This window comes from Lonchura striata, chromosome 4 (genome assembly GCF_046129695.1).
Source record: "Lonchura striata isolate bLonStr1 chromosome 4, bLonStr1.mat, whole genome shotgun sequence".
Taxonomy (NCBI): Eukaryota; Metazoa; Chordata; class Aves; order Passeriformes; family Estrildidae; genus Lonchura; species Lonchura striata.
The window spans coordinates 31,310,075-31,331,495 of record NC_134606.1 but is presented as its reverse complement, the minus strand read 5'-3'; the positions used below and the strand labels follow the sequence as shown (position 1 = coordinate 31,331,495).

Here is a 21,421-nt window from a genome sequence, read left to right as displayed (position 1 = left end):
TGAAGCCAGCAGGAGCCTCACTGTTGTATCAGATCCAAGTTAGACTTCCTTAGTTTTTGTTTTTGGTTTTTGTTTTTGTTGTTTTTTTTTTCTTGCTGTTAATGATGATTTGATTAGTTTTTCTTACTGAAGAACCCAGGCTTCATTCTAGGGACTAGCAGAAGCCTGTGTTGTCATTGTGTTTTGTGGCTGACACAGCTGCCTAACAGGTTGCTTGTCGTCTGCCAGCACATGTAGATAGGCTTCCACTTAGGCAAGAGGCTGAAGAAGAACGGGTTTGCACTGTTACAAGCATTTATAAAAGCAAAAATTCAGTAAGCAGTGGAGTGCTCACAGAAATCCAACACTGAACAATAGCTCTCTGGGTAAAAAAGAAATGCTGGTGACAATCTGGTAGAAAACTCATTTCCTACAGAACGTCCTCTAAGTTTTGTTATGATTCCAAGTCTTGGTGACATAATTAGACCTCAAAGATGCTAGACCTCTAGTTTCTTCTTTCTTGGGAATACATCTTTTGTGTCTCATTCCAGTGTTTCTGCTGCATTTATTGACATCATCACCATCACCAGCTGCTGGCAGGATGCTGCAACATTTGCTTTGCAGTGTTCCCTACTGCTTTCCCAATGCCTTTCCACCTTCTCCTTGCTGTTTTACAGGTTTTTTTTTTGTTTGTTTTTTTGGTGTTTGTGGTTTTGTCCCCCCCATAGTAGGAATAATTAGCAGTTAGAAGTACAGATTTTTGACTCAGAAGCACAAATAGTCACTTCATCTAATTGGTGCAATGAAGGCAACAAACTACAAGACTCTTTGTATTATATGAGAGTATAATTATTCAGCTGATCTCCATGTTAAAAATACAAAAAGTGAGTCACTTCACCCTGTGTGCTTGCTTTCTTCCTAGGATTTCACCTGAACAAAAGAGGGGACTGATGATTGTCTAACTTGCCTATGTGTTTGCAAGACTGGGTATATATATGTTGCTTTCTGTCACAAACCATTGCAAACAACAGCCAGAGTAGCAAAGTTCATTTCCAGCTGTTTACTGTGTAGAAAGATATAACAGTCAGCATTTCTGATAACATCTCTGCTGGTAGACTGCAAGAAAAAAGTGCCAAAATTTACTGTCTCTGATGTCAAGGGTCACAGAAACTTGACTTCTGATGTTCTGAGCTTTCTGTTTGTGTTTTTTCTCTTAGTTGTTTTGTTTGTGCTATTTGTTAATTTGCTAAAAATGCTTTTGTAGTCAGTGCAGTCATTTTTGGTACAAAACAAAGAGAATAAATGTGACTATGGCCATAAGCACATACCATTTGTGCTTTATTTGGGGAGTGAACTTCTGTGAATTGGCTGTGAACCATGCTGCCTCTAGCAAAATCCTGTTTGACCAAAAGGTTTCTGAGCACCCACTTTGAGAAACAGATGCTCATTAGCCCTGCAGCAGTGAGAAGAAACCCTGGATCTCCCTGAGGCAAGAGGGGTAGCAGTGTATGGGGTGGGTTTGGTACTGTGAGTACCCAGGCACTTTGCAAGTGGGGGCACAGGTGCTGGTGCTGCCAGTTGTTTTACTGGCACCCTTTAGCCTGTGCCTGAGCATTCAATAATGAGATCAGTAAAGGACATTTGAGCTGAGAGGCATCAGTGTGCTTTGCAATGCTGCTGTCGATCAGGGGTCTTTATGGACTTTGGTTTTGTAACTCCTTGAAGCCATCAAACCACTGAAAAAGGGTATTCTCCACTAGCCCTTCAGTTATCGTGTTAGACAGCACTGGAGCAGTTCTTTATGGCAAAATGGTATTGAGCACCTGAGAACAGATTGAGAAAGATGATATTGAGAAAACTCATCTATTCCAAATCAGCAAAAGGGTGTATTTTCTCTTGATGGTGCTTTGTTTTTCCTTGTGAGATCTTGCATGGGCCTACAAAGAACGTTCTTATTCCTCACTTGGCTCAAGCCAAGTGAAGGCAGTGACTGTTCCCTCTGGCTTGCCTGCCATTAGGAATTGCTAGAATGCAGCCTCTCCTAAGAGTGTTTTTCAACTCTGCTTATTTTCCTGGAAAGAAGCTAGGTCAGTGGCCTGTGTGGTGGCTCCTCCTCCTGCTCTTCTGGCCAACTTTTCTGCAGTGCCGGGTACAGACAGCACCAGTTTCACAGCAGGGATCAAGGCTCAGAGCAGGAGACTGAGAGGTGACAATGGAGGTCGTGGAAGGACTGTCGTGGAGACCCCAGCTGCTGCCATGGGGAGCTGGGATCATTGCTCTGCTTTTGACAATTGTGATTGTGTGCTCCCTTCCCTCCCTGATGGAATACTGGAGGCAATGGAGGATGATGAAGTCCATCCCGGGTGTCAGCCCCTGCTATCCTGTGGTGGGAAATGCCCTGCTCCTCAAGCGGAAAGCAGAAGGTAATGCCAGCTCACACTGTAGCCCAGCTGTGAGGTCCCTGCACTGCCTGGGGTTTGCTGGAGAACCAGTGGTGGTGGGGTGCTTATGTGGCTGAGCTGGGGGAGTGGGGTATCAGAGGATGTGCTCTTGCCTTTAGGTCTCTCTGAGCAATCTGCAGAGGGGAACACTTTGAGGAGTTTACAGTAAAGAGGAGAGGAACTGCATAAATGTGGCATTATTATTGGTCTCAAAAGCTTGCTGGGGGTTAAATGTGACAGCAGCTGCTGCTGGGCTTAGATGGTTAAGTTATTGGTAGGGTGGAGCATGAACGCTGTGGAATGTGATTTAGTGAGAGGGAGGCATGCTGTGGGCTCTTGCAGGAAGTACTGCTTCACAAATTTGAACACTATGTCCTCATTACTTTTTTCTGTGGGCCAAACAAATCTTGAAACAATTACCTTCCCCCAAGCAAGCATGAGCAAGGAACTTACTTTAGCGTGCCAGGTTGTTTTTACCTTGGCTCACTTCCAGAATCATCTGTGACTTAAATTTATGTATTGAGTGTGAAAGAACTTGCTGAGCATTTATAATACATCACTCAAAACCAAATCCTTTTGTTCTTGAACTGATTAATGGGATCTTCTTTTTGCCAGGTGCATGAGAGAGTACTAGTGTGCTAGATGTTCCCTTTCCATTTGGTACTCATATTTTAACAGGAACATATTTCTTAACGAGTTAGTGGTATGAAAGTGTTGCTGAGTCTGCTGCCAGTGGCCCACACTCCTCTGTGTGTGTTTGGGATGCCTGTGTATGCCAGTTCTGCTCTCTGCACGTGTTGCTGGCTGTGCTGCTGTGTATGCTTCCAGAAGAGAGGCTAATGGGTCATGGGAGCATGGTGAAGCCAAGTGAGAGTACAGTACTGGAATCCAAATTGCCCAGTGCTGACCCATGCTGAGACACAGTGCCTCTGTTCACAACACCGTCATATCTTTCCTCTGGATCCAGGCCCATATCTAAGAACAAGTATGAGACATCTGTGGGGATGTCAGGGCAGGCAGATTTCCACAAAGTTGATTTTGGGGAAGTAGTAGGAGGATGACAGGATGTTTATATGAGTGAGTCTGAGAGATGAATCTTGAATTTTTTTTTTTTTTTTTTAATCTTCTTTTAAAAACCCAAACCAAACTGGAACACTGCTTCTATCTCCAGAAAGCACTTTGATGTGAACTCTGATGTTCTGTGTAGTCCCTAATCTCATTTGTTAGCAGGAATCACATAGCTGACATGTTTTAGTTAAGGAATCACATGGCCCCAGCCTTCTTTGTTCTTGTTTATTTATGTAAAAATGGGTGAAGTTTGTGGTTTATAATATTTTTCATAAAAAATATAATAAAAAAAAACTTTTCAAAAGGGTAGGTTTCTATAACAGGAAGGAAAATAACTTTTCATATGATGAGGATTTTTTAAATTGGTATTGCTAGACAGTTACTGGAAAATGTGCTATTTTAATCATGGCAAGCTGTATTTGGATATTGGACATCTATTAGGAAACTTTTTTTTTCTGTTTGATCTGGGGACCTTTGAATTTTCAATTCTGCAAAGGCTTGTAAAGGTGTCATTTGTTGTTTAAGCTTGTTTCTGAAAGGGCAAAGAAGTGTTTAATCCTTGAACATTCTGCGAGTGGCCACCGCATCTAATATTGTGGGATGAACCTGATTGTCCTCTGTGATGAGATAGTATCAAAGATCTTTCTGAATCAAATCAAACACTGTTTACTCTTCCCCTGCTAGCAGATTCAGCTATCTCCCATGCTTTCTGTATAACTGAATTGACAAGATATGGAGTGGGTAATTGCAGAATAATGTGGGAGGAGTATTTGCTGGGTTGCTGAGCTGACCGGTATGAAGTCCAACTGGCAGCTGGACAGAAGTGGTATCCCTCAGGTTGATCTGTGGCACAAATGGTGCTGTGAGTCTGTGCCTGAAGAGATTAGGACATCTGAATTGTAAAATCCACAGGTGCAAAATATGCTGCTAGGTCACAGCAGAAGGTTAAAACTGAAAGAAAATCAAAATTTCAGGGAACATGGTGCAAGAGTTCTTTACAGAAGCCTTGCTTATTTCGTAAATCACCCTTGTTGAAGTTCTACTCTGATTTTCTATTCCAGAATTTTTTAAACAGATACAGTTTTATTCTGAAGAGTTCAGAAGTTGGCCATTGTTCAAAATTTGGATAGGACCAGTGCCTGTCATGTTTTTGTATCACCCTGACAGTGTGGAGGTGAGTGTGCTGGTCTATTCTACTAGGATGCAGACCAGTGTCAAACACGTTATTTCTATTACCTCAATGTAATTTTTGTTAAAAAACATTTGGACTGATTTGCTTTGGGATAGTCCTCCGAGTTAGTGGTAAACAAAGGTGTAAAGTAAAGGAGTATAAATGCCTAGTCAGAGGGGACTGGGGAGAATACTGAAGATGGCCAGCAAATGAAAGCATCAAAGAAGCATCTCCATTAGCTTGGTTTTCACATGTGTGAAAGCTTCTGCTCCCAAGATCAGAACAAACAAATAGATGGCAGGGAAGATGGGACCACTGAAATAAGGATAGAATATGATAAAATTCAGGTTGCAAAGCTTGTGTCTCTTTGACAGACTTCTGCATTAAAACTTGGTGGGTCTGTTTTGATGCCATGAAATGTAGTCGTTAGTTTTGCTGCTAACAGTGATTGTCCTTGATCTACTAAGACAGTGTTGTTTCTCAGTGTTGTTTCTGTTGCAGTGTTTATTGAAGAAATACTGAAGAAATCTCTCTTCATTTAACAAGCAGTATTTTTTCCTTGCTGTTCATTTTTCTGACAGGCTATTCTGAACAATTCAAAACATATAGAAAAATCATACCTGTATGAGTTCCTGCATCCATGGCTGGGCACTGGACTTCTGACAAGGTATAATGTATAAAGAAAAAAGGTGCACTGCTGCCTTTTTGAAATTTGCAATGTATATGATAAGAGGAGGTGTTGGTGGCAGAAATGCTGTATGTATTTCTGAACAAAGGCATTGCTTATCTCAGCTCGTCATATTGCAGATCAGTAGGATAGACCTGAGGTTAGTGATGCTTTGGGGTAGGATCAGAGAGTATCTGCACCCTTTCCTTCATTTAATTCATGAAGTAGAGTATCATGAGTAGTAAGCCTGGGTAGGAGCATAAATCAGGATTGGAGGAAGGAAGGACCATCAGTATAAAGGTTTGGTGTCCTCCAGTCTTGGAAGGGCAAAGTAAGGACTGGTCTGGATGATGCGGATATTCAAGAGTCAGAGCAAGGTAAGTATAGAGTGTCTTTGGTAAATTTGAGCCTCTTCTGAATTTTTGAAGAAAGGTCAAGGTCCCAGTGTTAGTAGTTAACTTTCTTGCTTGTTTGGAACCCTCAGAGGTGGACTTCTCATGCTTCACGACGGGACCATGGTATTGTAAAAGCCAGCTCTGATCATGTGGTATGGGAAGTGCAAGTTCATGTGAGAGGATGAGGCATGCATTTTATCCTGAGTTTTGTTAATGGCCTTTAGGAAGGCAGTAATTAATCAGTAGCAATGTGCAGAGGTGAAGTCCATGAGCATCAGGAATGGTGTATCCTCACTGTTCTTTACTGGTTGTTTTGTCTTCCATAGACATACAGAAGTATTTTGACCTCCTTGTGCTTTCAAAAACATAATGGAGGAGACTGTTCCAGTCTCTGCTGATTCAGTCACTGTTCTGTTTCTGTCAGTACTTTCAGGGGCAGCATTGGCAGACAGCAAGCAGATATGCTGGCCTGTGTAGTGCCCCAATAGCAAGTTAACAGGGGCAGTGGTGTGATAGTTTTACCCTGTAAGCAGAAGTGCCAGCTGTGTACCTGTGGGGCGTGTTATTTAGAAAAAGTGAACAAGGACCCCCAGGAAGATGGTGACACTCACTGTGCCTCCATGCTTGACTTTGGTATGTGGGAAGTTATTAGCTGTGCCCAAGGAAGTAGATTTAGTCATGCCTTGAGGCAGTCATTTTCATAATGTCCCTAGTTCTCTGCAGGGCTTATTTCATGGTTGGTGGATGAAGGCAACACAACTACTGATTCAGAGAGATGGTGGGGTGGGTTGAGGCCTTGATGCTGAATAGCTGGTTTGGCCTCCAGCTGGCTTCTCCTTGGTCCCTCTGAGCCTGTACAGTGACTAACAAGGATGTATTGTTTGGAGGCTTTTTGGCATCACCGTTTGTTGCAATCAGCTGGAGAAATGGTGGTTTCTGCTTCCAAGAGACCTGGAGCAAGAAATATTTCCATTTGCTCCTTCCATGGGGTGCTATGAACAGCTTGAAGGGACATCTTACAGTGTGTCCATCTCTTCCAGGCTGCAGTATTCACTGGGTACTTCCTGTAATGGTGAGGATATTATTTTTGGTGTGGAGTTTTTTAGCCTTCCTTCTTCCCATTAATTTTACAGCACTGGAGACAAGTGGAGGTCACGGAGGAAGATGATAACTCCCACATTCCACTTTGAAATCTTGAGTGACTTTCTAGAGGTCATGAATGAACAAGGAAATATTTTGGTGAAGAAACTTGAGAAGCATGTTGACAAGGAGCCGTTTGATGTCTTTATGGACATCACTCTGTGTGCCCTTGATATTATTTGTGGTAAGTCCTGTAGTTATTGTAGTAGAATTGTGAATGATGCAGAAGATCATGAGTTTAGCTGTGCCAGTTTGTGTAAGATGATTGAAGAGCCATGTCCCTGCATATTTTCGGAATACATTTCCATCCTTCCCAATCTTTTTCCCAGCTACTTGCATCTGAGTAGCTGAGTTTTGGGACTGGCAGGACAGAAGTAGCAGTCTGAAGAAAGGTTTTCTTGAGGAGCAGGATTCCTGGGCATGGAAATACAAAGAAAGCTCATTCACTGCAAAGGGATATGCATATTCACTTGTCAAAGGGATGGTGTCTTGATAGTCAGAAGCTGGGAGCAGTAGTAATTCACTGTGTACAGTGCATTTCACTTTGCACTTGTAAAATATTGATGTTTTTCTCCTAGAAACAGCAATGGGGAGGAATGTGGATGCCCAGAAGAATAAGGATTCTGACTATGTTTCTGCTATCTACAGGTAAATGTACATTTTCCTTAGTTATTTTTTAGTTGAGCTAGAAATAATGCTGCAGCTGTCAGGAGGAAAGGCCAGGGAGTCAGAGGGGGAGGGATGTAAAGCATTGGAACAGACTAACCCTGAGTCACTAAATACCCTGGAGGAGTTTGAAATACATGCTCCTGTTGTACTTAGGGTCATGATGTAGCAAAGGACTGGGTTAACACTAGGTTAAGAGTTGGACTGAATGATCTAAAAGGTCTTTTCCTACCTAAATCTGTGATTCTATGATCTCACTCCTAACTTTTGATGGAGCTTGTTGAGACAGGTATAATAAAAAACAGGGGTAGATCTGAAGGGTTTGATTATCATCAGATCCTTGGCCTTTTCCAGACTGTAGCACAAGTGTGCTTGAAGTTGGTAATAATTACTCCTCTGTAGCTAAAGCATGTGCAAGAGCTGAATAGCAGTGTCAATCAGCCCTTCCAAATGTACTTCCAGTTGTGCTTGAGCATACTTGAAGTCTCATATTTTTCATTTTAACGTGAGGTCTGGTATCTGGACGTTCAAGTAGGAATGCAATGCTCTCAGAAAATGTTTGAGCTCTTGGGGCAGATATTTTGGGACCCTGTTTTGAGTAGTCTTTACAACACTGTCAGTGCTCTGCTGGAGGGGGTGTGATGGGGTTGGATGACTTAATGGGACTGTTTCAAGAGGATTCAGACTAAATATGAATATGCTGTCCTCAGAGACCAACACTTAAAGATATAAAACATGGGGATGCTGGGATAAGTAACAAAAATTTTGAGATGATGGAAAACCAAGACACAAATGTGAATGTTCTTCCTTTCAAATAATGGGTTTAAACCTACACAATATGTTAAGTTCTACTTCATTAGGGTATATAGAAGTGGTTTGTTTTTTTTTTTTTCCTTGAAATGTGCTTTAATTTGGTGGTTTTGTCAAGTAATGTTACATGATATAATTTTTTTTCCCCTAGGATGAGTGATCTAATTCAACGACGACAGATAAGCCCTTGGCTTTGGCCTGATTTTTTGTATGCACTGTTCAAAGAAGGAAGAGAGCACAAGAGGAATCTCAACATCCTTCATAATTTTACAGATATGGTATAGTGTCAGTTAAAAATTGTTTATAATATTTATAACTTTGATTGTTGGATTACAGTTTTGCACTCAGATCTTCCAAATGGGGATGAGGTTCAGCCTCCTTGATATGCTGTCTCTCTATTGGGATGCTGAGGAATTCCCTGAAAAGAAGACAAGAGCTGACTTCACTTTCAGGATCTCTGCTGAATTTAAACAAGGAAGTAGACTACTCCAAGGGAGTGCCAGAATTTGCAGGTCATTGAGAACTGAAACAAACAACAGAAATTCATTGAAGTAAACACAAGGCTCTGCATGGTAGTGCCACTGGGTTCGGTCCTTAGAAACTGAAGCCTGTATTCATTTTCCCCTGTTTTGAACAGAAGTGCTGAGAGGAGCAAACACATGCAGGTCCCCACATCAGCAGTAAGGAACTCCGATACAGAAATCATTAGGCATGCATCACTCACTTGGCATAAAATACAGTGCTCTCTTGCCTTGTTAGACTGTGGAAGTAACAGCTCTTTCTCTCACCAAATAATTCCTATGTTATTCCTGCCAAAGTTTGCCCTCTCAAATCTACTATTAGGATAATCAGAGAGGCTGCTTTACCTATGCTTTTCCCCCATGATGTCATTGTATCAGTGTCTCTGAAACAGGAAATAGTCTTTGATCTTTGGCTACATATAATGAGCCACATTGCCTCTGAGTTGTTTTTTCTTGCTTCCTTTTATTGGAAATTGCAGCAGTGAGTCATGAGAGAGGCTCTTAACATTTGCACTCTTCTTGTGCTGAGTTGGTGCACTTAATATAAGAAGCCAAATCTTAGAACATGACAGAGGACCATAAATAATAATTGCACCTGTGTAGGTGCTGACAGCAAGCACTAAGGTGAAGGATGAGGCAATATGTGACACACGTGCATGTTCAGTGAGGAGAACAATGTGTGTGTGTGTAACTCTATTTTTTCTTCCATTCAGTGATTCCTCCAAACAGAAATGCATACTCTACACAATTTTAAATTATTTTTCTGTTTTTAAGAGCAATGCCAGTTTATTGAAGAGTTCTGTTTTGATTTTGCAACAACAGTGGCAACAATAAGAAATTTATGTCTTTTACTGGGTCTGAACTTTGACCTAAAAAAAAGGAAATTCAACCACTGCTCTCATACTGGAGAAAATTTGGGAAGCTTTAGTGTAGTGGGTTCAGCAATACTGTGTGTAGCCTTGACACACGTTTCTGGGATGCCCTGGCTTCTCTTCAGTTTCCTGAGTTTTTTTGAGGTTTGTAGTGAGATCTTTCCTTAGTTCTCAAATGGGATAGAGAAGATCTTATGTTTGCACTTCTTGATAACCCCCAAGTTGTTTAGGTAGTTTGTCTATCTATTTTCTTGATCGCACAAAGGCTGTTCAAGGTTTATTCTATTGCTTGGGGCAAGAAAGGTTGGTCATAATTCACTACTAATAAAAAGTCAGTTAAATTTCATGACCTAATGCTGACAGCTGTGCTAACTAGCTCATGTAGACAGCTACAGATGGATGTTGTTTTGATAAGTTAGAACAAAACTGTGTGAAACAGCTTGTTCTGAATTCATCATATCTGATATAATAGTTCTAATCTCAGGTCATTGCAGAAAAAGCTGAAGAACTTAAAAACATCCAGCGAAAGAAACATGATAATGATGGCAAATCTGAAGAAACTGGTTCCAAAAAGAGAAAAGCATTCCTGGACATGCTGCTGAATGCAACAGATGATGAAGGGAAAAAATTGAGCTACAGGGATATTCGTGAGGAAGTGGATACTTTTATGTTTGAGGTAACCAAGGAATTGATTGGTTTATTGTTCTTTTTTTTTTTTTCCTTTTTTTTTTTTTTTTCTGCTTTTGTTTTGGGAAGGTTTTATTTGCTGGGGTTTTTTTGTTTGGTGGGTTTTTTTTTTTTCCCCCAAACCCAAGATTCAAAATTTTTAGGTGGTGACCCTGGTCTTACTTAGTTTAGGAGGTTGCTTTTAGCATGATGTTATTTAAGCCTTGGAAACCTAAGAGAAAATATCAATGTTTCTATTCTACAGAGGTAGGATAGAAGCATTGGTATCCCTGGAAAAACTTTGGACAATGCATATGGGGTAGACCCTGCCTGTGTGAGCAGAGTCTACTCATGTCAGCAGTTGAGAAATGAAAACTTAATGGCTGATATGGACCATGGGCTTTTGCCTTTTGTTGCAAACTTCATAAACACTGAAAAGAGCTCTAAATAGTTACATTGTTTTGACTTGCATTTTGTTATGTCTCCTTGTATTTTTTTCCTTGCTACATTGCCTGCAGTCTTCTGGTTCTGTTGTCCATTGTGCATCAGTGCTTCATCTTCTCGTAGAAACTTGTTATAGAATGGCTTTGGTTGGAAGGGATCTTAAAGATAATCTAGTTACAACCCTCCTGCCATAGGCAGGGATGTCATCAACTCAATTAGGTTGCCAGAGCCCCATCCCACCTGGCCCTGGACACCTTGAGAGACAGGACATTCAAAACTTTTCTAGACATGTTCTTCACTAATCTCCAAATAAAAAATTTATTCCTAACATCTAATCTAAATCTTTTCTCTTTTAGTTGAAAATCTTTCCCTCTTGTCCTATAACTACCTGGTCATGTAAAAAGTCACACTCTTTTTTTTTTCTTTTTTTAATAAGTCCTCTCTAACTACTGAAAGGCCACAATCAGGTCTTCCCAGAGCATTCTCTTCTCCAGGCTGAAGAACCCCAACTCTCTCAGTCTGTCTTCATAGGCTCATCCCATCTGCCATCTTCAGATGATTCTTCTTCTTGTCTGATTCCCTAAGGGAGGATCTGAAGAAGATTTTAGCAAGTTTTCTACACACTTCCATTAGATGAACCTGGATTCTCTCAGAAGAGCTTAATTCATAGAATCATATTAATACCGTTATAACCTAGAGAAACTCTCTTCTCATCTTGCTATTTCTGTAGTACGGCAGCATTTTGAACTTCACCACAAGTATGCTTTTTTAGTATCAAAATCCTTTTTTCGTCAAATTTTCCCTTTTCTGTTCCTCCTTTTTATTTTTTTTTCCCCCCTTCTTTGGTTCACCTTTTGTCTCTCCTTTCCTTTCCTCTCCTTACCACAGTGCTGGGAACTAGTAGGTGATTCCCTTCTCAAAGAAAACAAATTATTTTCTCCTGTGCCTTATAAAAGACCATTTTTAGATACTTTTCAAAAGGTTACAAGTTGTGTCCATTGTATCTCTCCTGTGACAGTCATTGTTCCCCCCCAGATGTTGACTGGACAGTAACCAAAAAGATGAATATACATCTGATTAATTGTGTAGACACTGATTGTTCATGCAGCTCCTAAGAATCAGAAGAGAGGGATTTTGCTTGGGTTATTTCAATACTTTCTCCTTTTGTCAGAACAACCCTGGATCACCTTTTATCTTGATAGTTAGCTTGTTGAATAATTCACTCTTGATTCTTGTTTTATCATGGTCATGGGAGTAATAAGTCTCACTTTTCATAATAACTGCACACCTAAGTATTTACAAAGCCCAGTGGTACACGGAAGTAGAGTGGAAGTGAATGTCTTTGTAAATCTGGACTTGTAGGGCCATGATACAACAGCAGCTGCTATAAACTGGGTCTTGTACTTGCTTGGACGTAATCCAGAAGCTCAGAAGAAGGTTCACAGGGAATTGGATGAGGTGTTTGGTAAGTCTTCATTCCCTCTTCATTGGGGTTTTGCTGCATTTGAGAGTGGAAATGTGTTAAAAGCCTAGAAGTAGAAGGGGATTTAAGAGCATGCATTCTGGAGCTTTCAGCAGCTAGAGGTGGTTGGGATAGGTGTGGGAAGGTCTGTTGGGGTGTACAACCAGCCCTATGTCTTTGGGGCAAGATATGCATGTTTAATGTATTTGTAACACCTTCTTGTATGTAGTCTTGGTGCATGATGAGAGTTTCTGGGGGGATCCAGGACGAGTTTGTTTAGTCAAAGATGAAAAGTTTTGGTCATGGTCATCCCTCTATTTGTTTTTGGACAGATGATGCTGAACGTCCTGTTACAGTGGATGATTTGAAGAATCTTCGATACCTTGAATGTGTTGTGAAAGAAGCTCTTCGTCTCTACCCTTCAGTTCCCATGTTTGCCCGTACCTTGAGAGAGGATTGCTGCATTAGTAAGTGGTGTTCTGTGTTGGCCACTTTCCCTTGTGTTAGCATTTCTGCAGTGGAGATATTTCCCAAGAAAAGGGCAGCATTGTTTTATTTTTTATTTATTTTATTTTATTTTTTATTGTTTTATTTATCTTGTGTATAGGAAGTCACTTGTTTGCTGTTGTTTTGACTCTTCTCCCTTTCTCTCCTTTCTTTAGAGGGATATCAGGTACCAAGAGGTGCAAATGTCCTCATTTTAATTTATGCCCTGCATAGAGACCCTGAGGTCTTCCCTGACCCGGAGGAGTTCAGGCCTGAACGATTCTTTCCTGAAAATTCTAAGGGAAGGCACCCATACGCTTATGTGCCCTTCTCAGCTGGTCCCAGGAACTGCATTGGTATGTATCTGGAGAGGAAGCCCTTGTAAGGTAACAGTTCTACTTTTGAATGTGGTAACTGAGGCAGCAACAAGTACTGTTTATATAGTGTTCTTCCTCACTCCCCACTCCTGAATCTGGGCACTGTGTGCCCTGCAAGCTACACACTTCCATTAGATGGACCTGAATTCTCTCAGAAGAGTTTAATTCATAGACTCGTATTAATACTGTTGAGCCACCCCATTTGTTTCTTCCGAGGGATTTCCTTTCTTCCTAGGCACCAGTGTCTATCATGCTGATGTTTCTTCCTCACTGCTGTGGAACCTGGCAGCATGATATTGGGCTCCTGTGTTAGGACATGATTGTTTCCTAATTTCTCATCCTCAGTGTCAGCAACACAGCATGAGCGAAGACACATGTCCTGCACCTGTTTTGCTCTGGAAACAGCTCGTCTGTCTCTCTCAGATTCTGAGCTGGATGTCCAGAGCATTCAATCTGCAACTGATGTATTCTTTCCCTATTTCTGACACTGTAGTTGGTTTGGTGTTTTCTGTGTTATCCCAGAACTTGTTAGCACTTTCATATGCCACTGAGACACATGACCTTTATCTGTGCTTCAGGTAGAGAAAGTGTTGTTTATATTGTAGAACATGTGAAAAGACTGTTCCCTGCACTGATTTTAAGTACAGATGGGGAACATCTAAAAGTTGTCATGCCATTACGATAATGGGAAATATGACTGCTTTTGGGTTTTTTTGGTTTTGTTTGTTTGGTTTGGTTTCTGTTTTTGGGGGATGTGATCGGTTTGTTTTGATTTGTCTCATGGGTAGTAGGTGCCCTTTTCTATAAGAGCAGAAAGCTAGGTTTTTCCTTGTTCCAAAGAGAAATCTAATTTAATATAACATGTCTAGCTAGTTCCTGAGTGTGCAGGAACATGTGCAGGAGAGGTAGTTCATTTGTATCATTGCAGAAGTGCATTTTTTGTACATATGTACAGACTTCTGTGTATATAATCTGTCTATAAAATACAGATGGGAGAACATAAAAATTTCTCAGCACTGCATTTTGTGCCCTGTCTCCATTTGTCTCCCATCTCTCTGCCTGGATTGTGGCACTTGGTCTGGTTTCCCCCACATTTCTCTGTTCTCATGTTTCCTCCTTCACCTATCTCTGAATTGCAAATTGAACTTTGCCCTCTGTGCTACCAAATCATCAGTGTGTATGAGGCTTAATGATCACTGAAGGAAGGTCTGTCTGTCATTCTGTTGCAGTTGCATCTCCTTTGCTCCTCTACACAAATATGGAACCATGAGATTTTTCTCTCCTCAAAGTCCCTGTGCTGCATCTTCTGCTCTGGTCTGCTATCCATCCCCCCTGCCTAGTCCTTTCAAGAGACGTGACAAGGCTGTTTTGTAGCTGTTCCATATAAAGGGCTGTTTCCTTGTTGCTGTTTGAGTTCTGTGTACTATGGGAAGGAGGACGTGCTATGGATTATCCCAAGAAGGCCAGAGCTTTCATGCAGAGAAAAATGCTAGTGTTAGTTGTATCCATATGACCTTGATTTTGGCCTAAAGCTAGTTCTGTTCTTAAGTCCTGTGAGCATGCCAGTGCAGCAGCTGTTGATACAACCTGACAATAACTATTTTTTTTCTGCCCTGTAACTCATAGGTCAGCGCTTTGCACAAATGGAGGAGAAAACTCTTCTAGCCCTCATCCTGCGGCGCTTTTGGGTGGAATCATGTCAAAAGCCAGAAGAGCTTGGTTTATGTGGAGAATTGATTCTTCGTCCAAATAAAGGCATCTGGATTAAATTGAAGAGGAGACCAAATGCTGGATCAGAATGAAAGGAATTTCAAGAGTTTACTTCCAAAAGTTTTCAATCTGTTAGGCTGAAACATATTTTAAAATCAAATATTTTGATGTCAGTCCAGCAATTTATTAAAACTAGTTGCTATTGTTTTATTAAAAAAGATGTTGTAATAGCCCTAGTTGCTCTACTTTTATGGTACTTGTGAACTTCATGTTAATCTTTGAGATACAAGTATTTAATCCTTAAATTTTGGTGCCTTATCTGCTCAGATGAAACTATTCTATTGCCACAGTGCCACAAAAACTTTAGCTGTGGTAATAAGAACAGCAATGCCTGCGATGAAGTGATCAGTTTACATGCCATAGGATTTTCCAAGTAACTGGAAGTCTCAAGTGTTTGTAAGGTTTTCAGGTTTCTTTGGTTCTGAAAAATACAAGTGATAATATTCTTGGCACAATTTTTTTTTTTTTGGTGATGACTGCCTCTGTAAAGACCAAGCAAAAATCTCTGATAATTTCACTCCTTCTAGGTAAGTAAGCATTTAAAGTAGTTTGTAAGAAGGGAGTGCTCTGAATAATTTTTTAGCAAACTATACCAAAAGCACTGATCTGTATAACCACAGCAGGAACTAGACAGTATGCAAATTACATACAGGATTTCATAATGACAAAAGCAATGTATTACTACAAACTGAGAATAAACTCTTACTATGCCTTAGTGTGGACTGAAATTGTACCTGTTGAAATTGTATGCCTGAGTGCAGGTAAATTGCTGATGAATAATTGTTTCTTAGCATCAGTTTCTCTAGGGTGATCAATTAACTAGATTTTACTGTGCTGGTCAAAGCTAAAACAATGAGCCAGTGTGCTCTTGCTTTCTAATGCCCTGAAGACAACATACAGAGATTTTTGCTAATTGATGTTGAAGAGGAATTACAGTGATGGAATGAAGTTCCTGTGAAAGTTTCTGATTGTGCCTTCATGACAGGTCAAAATCTGCTACAGGTCATATAGCTGGAGAACAGACTCCACAATTTTTGCAAGCTCTGAAGAAAAAGCTGGTGCTAAACAAAGCTGAGGTCCTCTAGCTGGCCTGGTTTACTTGTGCCCTATGCTTTGGGACTTCTTTTGACTGGTGTGTGTTGCTTCAGCACAATACCTGGCGCCGTATGAAGAGGGGTGCCCACCAATAACCACACTCGTGTCTTTGGTTGTTTTTGCCACTTGGTGGTGAGGGCTTTAAGTGTGTTGTTGCCTTTAGGTTGTTCTTGGGCTGTGGACAACCTGCAGAGGGGGGATTGGATAAGAAACTGGAGGTCAGAACTGATAAAACTAATATGGACTGGTCCATTCTAATGATTAATGTATTATAAAGTAAGAAAGGAGTAATCTCTTCTTACTCATTTTGTTGACATTTACAGATTTTTTTCTCTTGTCTTTTTCTATGTTTCCTTTTAACAATATATAGTCAAAAGACAAAAGAGACTTTAAAAATAGTAATACTTGCATTCTTCAGCCTTCTTTTTCAAATATTGGTTTCATTGCTGTATAATAACAAAAATTTCAGTTTCCAGGGCTGAATCTAAATATTGTCTTCTTTATAATGAGATAATTTTCAAGACCACCTCCAAATGTTAATGCATGTAATACACATGACATATGTTTGCGAAAGAGACTCTAAATTAAGGAGAGACTGTAAATTATTTCATGGTTTGGGGTACTTGGCAGTGTGAATTTTCAAGGTAAATAAGAATAGCATCCAGAATATGTTTTCTCAGGAGATTTGGTATGTAGTTGAAAACTGGAGAGGTGCCTCATGTCTTAGCTATGTGCTTAAGTTGAGGACTTTCAAAACAAATGAAAACTAACATTCCTTCCTTTTCTTCTGTGGGATCTGTTTTGTGTAAACAATTTGTAAGATAGACCAAATTATAGCAAATTTTTTCCCCATAATTCTTATGACTTCTATCTACACTGTCCAATATTTTTTCTTGCACTTTGCTTTTATACTATGCTCTTCTCATATAATGTGTGTATATCTCCTATAATTTGCTTATACTCTCCAAAATGGACAAAAAAATAATTGAGATAAAAACTGGATAAAACTATAAAAAGAAACTCTTATGAAAAGTGCATAGGCTTAAACACTGGCATGAGGGCACCAGTGTGAAAAATCCCTATTTAGTGATGCATGAAGTGTTTTGCCAACTGAGCACTGATGTAATCCTATAATCTTTTTGTTCTGAATGGTTCTCAAATGGCAGTGAATCTGTTATCTTCTGTTGTGAAAATTGGTTCTGAAGCAATTTGACACTGCAAAGAAAATAAATATTGAGGAAAACAGTACTGAACATACAGCCAATTTTGTGCCTGCTGGGTAGATGTGAAATACCTCGCATTGTCTAGTGTGCTTTCATTAGGTTAAATCATGTGGTGTGTAGTTGTTGGTACTGGTCAACAATCCTCTGGATGTGGGGGTGTGGAGGCATGTGAACCTACTGGGGAGAGGGCAATGGTGATGCCCTGGAGAGATGGCTCCAGGCACCCTTCACAGCTCAGAGTGAGGAAAGAAGGTTCCACCATGGTGCTCTGCAGCACTATGCTAATTTATACCGATTTTGTCCTTCCCATTGGCCCATTGACCTTCTCTGCCCTTGTTATCCTTATATGTTCAAGTTCTAGTAAATTCTCCCTTCCCTGTTACCCCATTGGTTTGTGTAACCCCTCCCATCCACCCTTATTGGTTTCTGTCCTTTGTACTGCCCCTGTACCCTCATCCTATTGGCCCTGATGCTCTTCTCCACCCCCTCTTTTCCTGTATTTTTACTCCAGATCCTCCTTTGCCTTTGGTCTCTGGAGTCTTCAGCATCACCTGAAGTGGATCACATTGGAACTCCATGCCTGACTCTCATGTCTTCACCACCGAGCTGCTGCATGTGTGTGTGCACTGGTGCTCTTGTGGCTCCTACCCATTGGTGCAAGATGTTCTTGGGGAAGGTTGCATCCACCACCATGTGCAACATGGGGGGTGTGTTTGTTAGTTTTGAGGGAGGTTAGTTAGTTTGTTTAGGCGTTTTATTGTGTGTGGGGATGTTTTTTCCCTGTAGGATTGTGGAACACAGCACGGCATTGCCAGGTTTCCTGATAAAATAATGAGACAATAAAGTATTGTGTAATAAAAACTGCATGTGCATAGTAGCTGTTTGTGATCTTTTTTCAGAGTTCTAGGTATCTGCTGTGGTATTAAGGTAGCAGCTGATCTCTAAACCAAAAGATTATGCTGTCTCTTTTGCGTGGTGTCAGAAAGGACATGGCTTTCTACTGGGACAACAGAAATGGAGTGTGTGAGTGTTTCTGGATCATGGTTTACAGCTATTGCGAGGAACACTGACAGCAAACAATGTGTGACCTCTCTCTGTTAGGAGGTTCTGCTTGAGAGCACCTGCAGGTACCAGTCACCTTTACACAAAGTGCTTTTTGGCCTCTGAAAGCTGCATGTTTTGGTCACGTGCAGGAGGTGGAATAGTGGTACATACTAGATATCCACCTGCCTTCCTGAATTTAATCCTCATGCTGTAAAAGACAAAACCTCATATATAAATGTTAGTACACCTGTCATCTCCTCCTCCAGCAGCTAAAAGAGTCAGAGCCTTTGGAGATTGCTATCCGTTTTCTTCCTAAAAGAATATTGTGACATGCCCTGACAAAACTGCCAGTATAGAAGTACCTCAGTTTATAGCCAGGTCAAATTTAGAAGATGACCTTCATGGTCTGCATGGATTAAAAGATTAAAAACTAAATTAACTCACTTTCTAAACAAAAAGCTACACACATCTGAGATTCTTCTGAAAATGAGTCTCTTATTTATACTCTGCTAAGTATAACTCTATCTTTTATTCAACAAATGAACTTTTCTATTTGATACCTGGAGTATAACTTGTGGAGATATTAAGTGTTCATTGAAATTGCAAAATACTTTAATCAAAGAAAGGTGAAAGTTATCAGTTAGTAAAAGGCTCAGCATTTTTTGTTTGCCCAAATGACCTAATTCCAGGCTACTAATTGACATACAGCATATAACTTGCCCAAGAATTACTGTTTGGCAGTTTACAGGCCTTGATCAAGATACTGGGACCCTTCAGTGTATGTTGAAACTTCTGTCTTCTCTAATATCTAATAGTAACCAGCATCAGGTGCTTTAGGTCCAAAAAGTAAGGCCTTGGGCAGTAATGTGATTCTCCTTTTATTAAAAAAATGGCAAATCTGATTATAAGAAAAAAATCAAAGAGTACATCTGAAATGACAAACCCAGTAGCTATTGTTTAATATTTGGAACTGACTTCTTTAATATGATCCTGAATTTACTTTGCATTGATTTATTATTTGATATCTGATTTGCAGTTTTTTCCTGGCTCTATTTCCTGTTGAGTAATTCCAGGATATGTAACTACTAAACTGCTTTTAATTTGATACAATACTGATGCTGCATCATTCACAAATCACTAAATTATTCTATCTTTTTGCAGCCATTTTAGGTGGTATCAAGTCAAACAGAAGATTCTGCCCTAGTGAGACAGTAGGTTCTTCACTCAGATAATGGTATCCTGACTCAGATGATTAGGCCCTAGATTGTTGATTGTAAGAAGAAAAGATCAAGATTTAGATTTATAGTTTGTTTTAGCAGCATTTGATATTTTATTTCTCTATCTCCTTTGTCATATACTTATGATAGCCATGAAGTTCTTCAGAATACTTTTTGGTTGGTTGGTTTTTTTCCTCCTGGAGCATTGAGGTTCATTAAATTCTTACAGTATCCTCATTCAAATGGAATAGGGTGTGCATAAAACCAAATCAAAATGAAAATGTGTGTTGTTCCTACCATACTGGTGCCTTCATTCCCTCATTTCCTCTGAGAAACTTCTCCTCTTGCTTCACATCACAACCAGCAGGTGTTGTCTCATCACAGAAAGATCCTCTTCCGTGTTGAAGCTGTTTTTTGAATAGGACTGCCAAAAGAAATGAGGGATTTGGTTCTGCCAGGCAAAATTAGACCTAAATCAGACTGGAATCCAGTCATTTATTGCCTGAGGTCAAACAGTCCAGTAATTCCTGCCACCTTTGCAGGAATGAGATTTGTGCATGGACCACAGTGGAAATCAGCAGAAAGCAGTATCAAGCAAGTGTACTGCCAGGGAGATGTCATCTTAAAGAACTGGCTTAGGCTGAAGCAGGTTTTGGTTTTTTAACTACCAAGTCAAGATGAAGCAGAGTCAAACAGAAGCAAACTTTTAATTGTATTTTAGATTAGTCAAATAAATTTTGAACGTCAATCATTAAAAATGTTTCCATTTATAAAAATATTTTGATGAGCTCTTCTTTTATTTCTGCTATCTGAATTACTGAACCCTAAATGCAACATCCTGATTTAGATAATATTTAGAATATGGAAAGCTGAATTGATACAATGAGGGAATTAAAACCAACAGTAAACTTATATGTCGAGCCTTTATGAGTCTAAGGAGTATTAGATGGTTTTGGCATTCTATGCACTTTAAATTTCTAACTCTTCTAGTTTAAATCATATAATCTCTGGATTTCAGAAAGGCTCAGGAAACATATACCAGCTGAGAATTTGTCACAGCATATTTTATAATTTTTCCTATAATAAACATATTCTATAATAAACAATAACTCATCATCATCATAGAGTCTATAATACATTTTTCTCTGTACAGAAGTATAACTTTGTTGGTTTGAGCAGCAGCACAGCAATGCAAATGAGAGCATGTCATGTGAGTAGCAAGCCCAGTGAAAAAAATGCATTTATTTTCCAAAGTGATCATGCTCATTGTGATTCTCTTTGAATAGCATTTCTCTTTTATTTCTGAGCTTCACCATCAAATCCAACTGATGCCCATACAGATGTAATTAAAATGATGTTTGGTTTTAGAAAGACTGATACCTAAATTTGAGAACTGCTGAATTAAGGAAATAATTTTTTTCTTTTTTTTATTACTCATTAGTTTACTTCTAAAACAAACAGCCATATCCAGAAAATGCCCCTTCCTCAGACAAAATTCTAAAATACAGACAATGGATTATAAAAATGAAATCTTACAGAAATTTCTGATGAATGTGGATCTGACTACATGTTGCATAAATGACATGCATGTTCTGGGTAAAATTTATGGTCAATCTGCTCTGGTTTTCTGCTTTTTTGAAAGGTATACCTTATTTTTCCAAAAAGTATACAATTGGAGTTTTTTTGTTTTTGTTTGTTTGTTTGTTTGGTTGGTTGGTTGGTTGGTTTTTTTTCCTTGGGTTTTTGTTGGGTTTTTTGTTTGTATTCTTTTTTATTTTGGTTTTGGTTTTTTGTTTTTGTTGTTTTTTGTTTTCTTGTTTTTTGCTTGTGTTTTTATTAAAACAGTAACAAAGTGGAATAAGTGCCCCATATCTGAATAGGAAAGCCCAGACAAGAAATGAAAAGTA

General features: G+C 39.7%; 1 protein-coding gene across 2 annotated transcripts; it reads left to right on the top strand.

Annotated features, from left to right (window-relative positions):
• Positions 1 to 2,062: 2,062 nt before the first annotated feature.
• Positions 2,063 to 18,130, top strand: CYP4V2 (cytochrome P450 family 4 subfamily V member 2). 2 transcript variants are annotated; one of them, XM_077782870.1, is made up of 11 exons: positions 2,063 to 2,402; positions 4,550 to 4,662; positions 5,241 to 5,326; positions 6,855 to 7,045; positions 7,440 to 7,509; positions 8,489 to 8,615; positions 10,215 to 10,406; positions 12,203 to 12,305; positions 12,635 to 12,769; positions 12,965 to 13,144; positions 14,792 to 18,130. In XM_077782870.1, the coding sequence occupies exons 1-11, from the start codon at positions 2,192 to 2,194 to the stop codon at positions 14,965 to 14,967; spliced, it is 1,584 nt and encodes a 527-aa protein (XP_077638996.1). In that variant the 5' UTR covers positions 2,063 to 2,191; the 3' UTR covers positions 14,968 to 18,130. The 2 variants fall into 2 exon arrangements, with proteins under 2 accessions (XP_077638996.1, XP_077638997.1); XM_077782871.1 differs by having other exon boundaries at positions 13,023 to 13,144; positions 14,792 to 14,943.
• The last annotated feature ends 3,291 nt before the right edge of the window (positions 18,131 to 21,421 follow it).

What these genes read in the sequence shown, in the direction of transcription:
- CYP4V2 (XM_077782870.1), top strand. Translation starts at nt 2,192, where the DNA reads ATGGAGGTCGTGGAAGGACTGTCGTGGAGACCCCAGCTGCTGCCATGG. An exon ending in TTCATAATTTTACAGATATG is followed by an intron (nt 8,616 to 10,214) that starts GTATAGTGTCAG and finishes TTCTAATCTCAG; the next exon opens with GTCATTGCAGAAAAAGCTGA. An exon ending in TGGATACTTTTATGTTTGAG is followed by an intron (nt 10,407 to 12,202) that starts GTAACCAAGGAA and finishes CTGGACTTGTAG; the next exon opens with GGCCATGATACAACAGCAGC.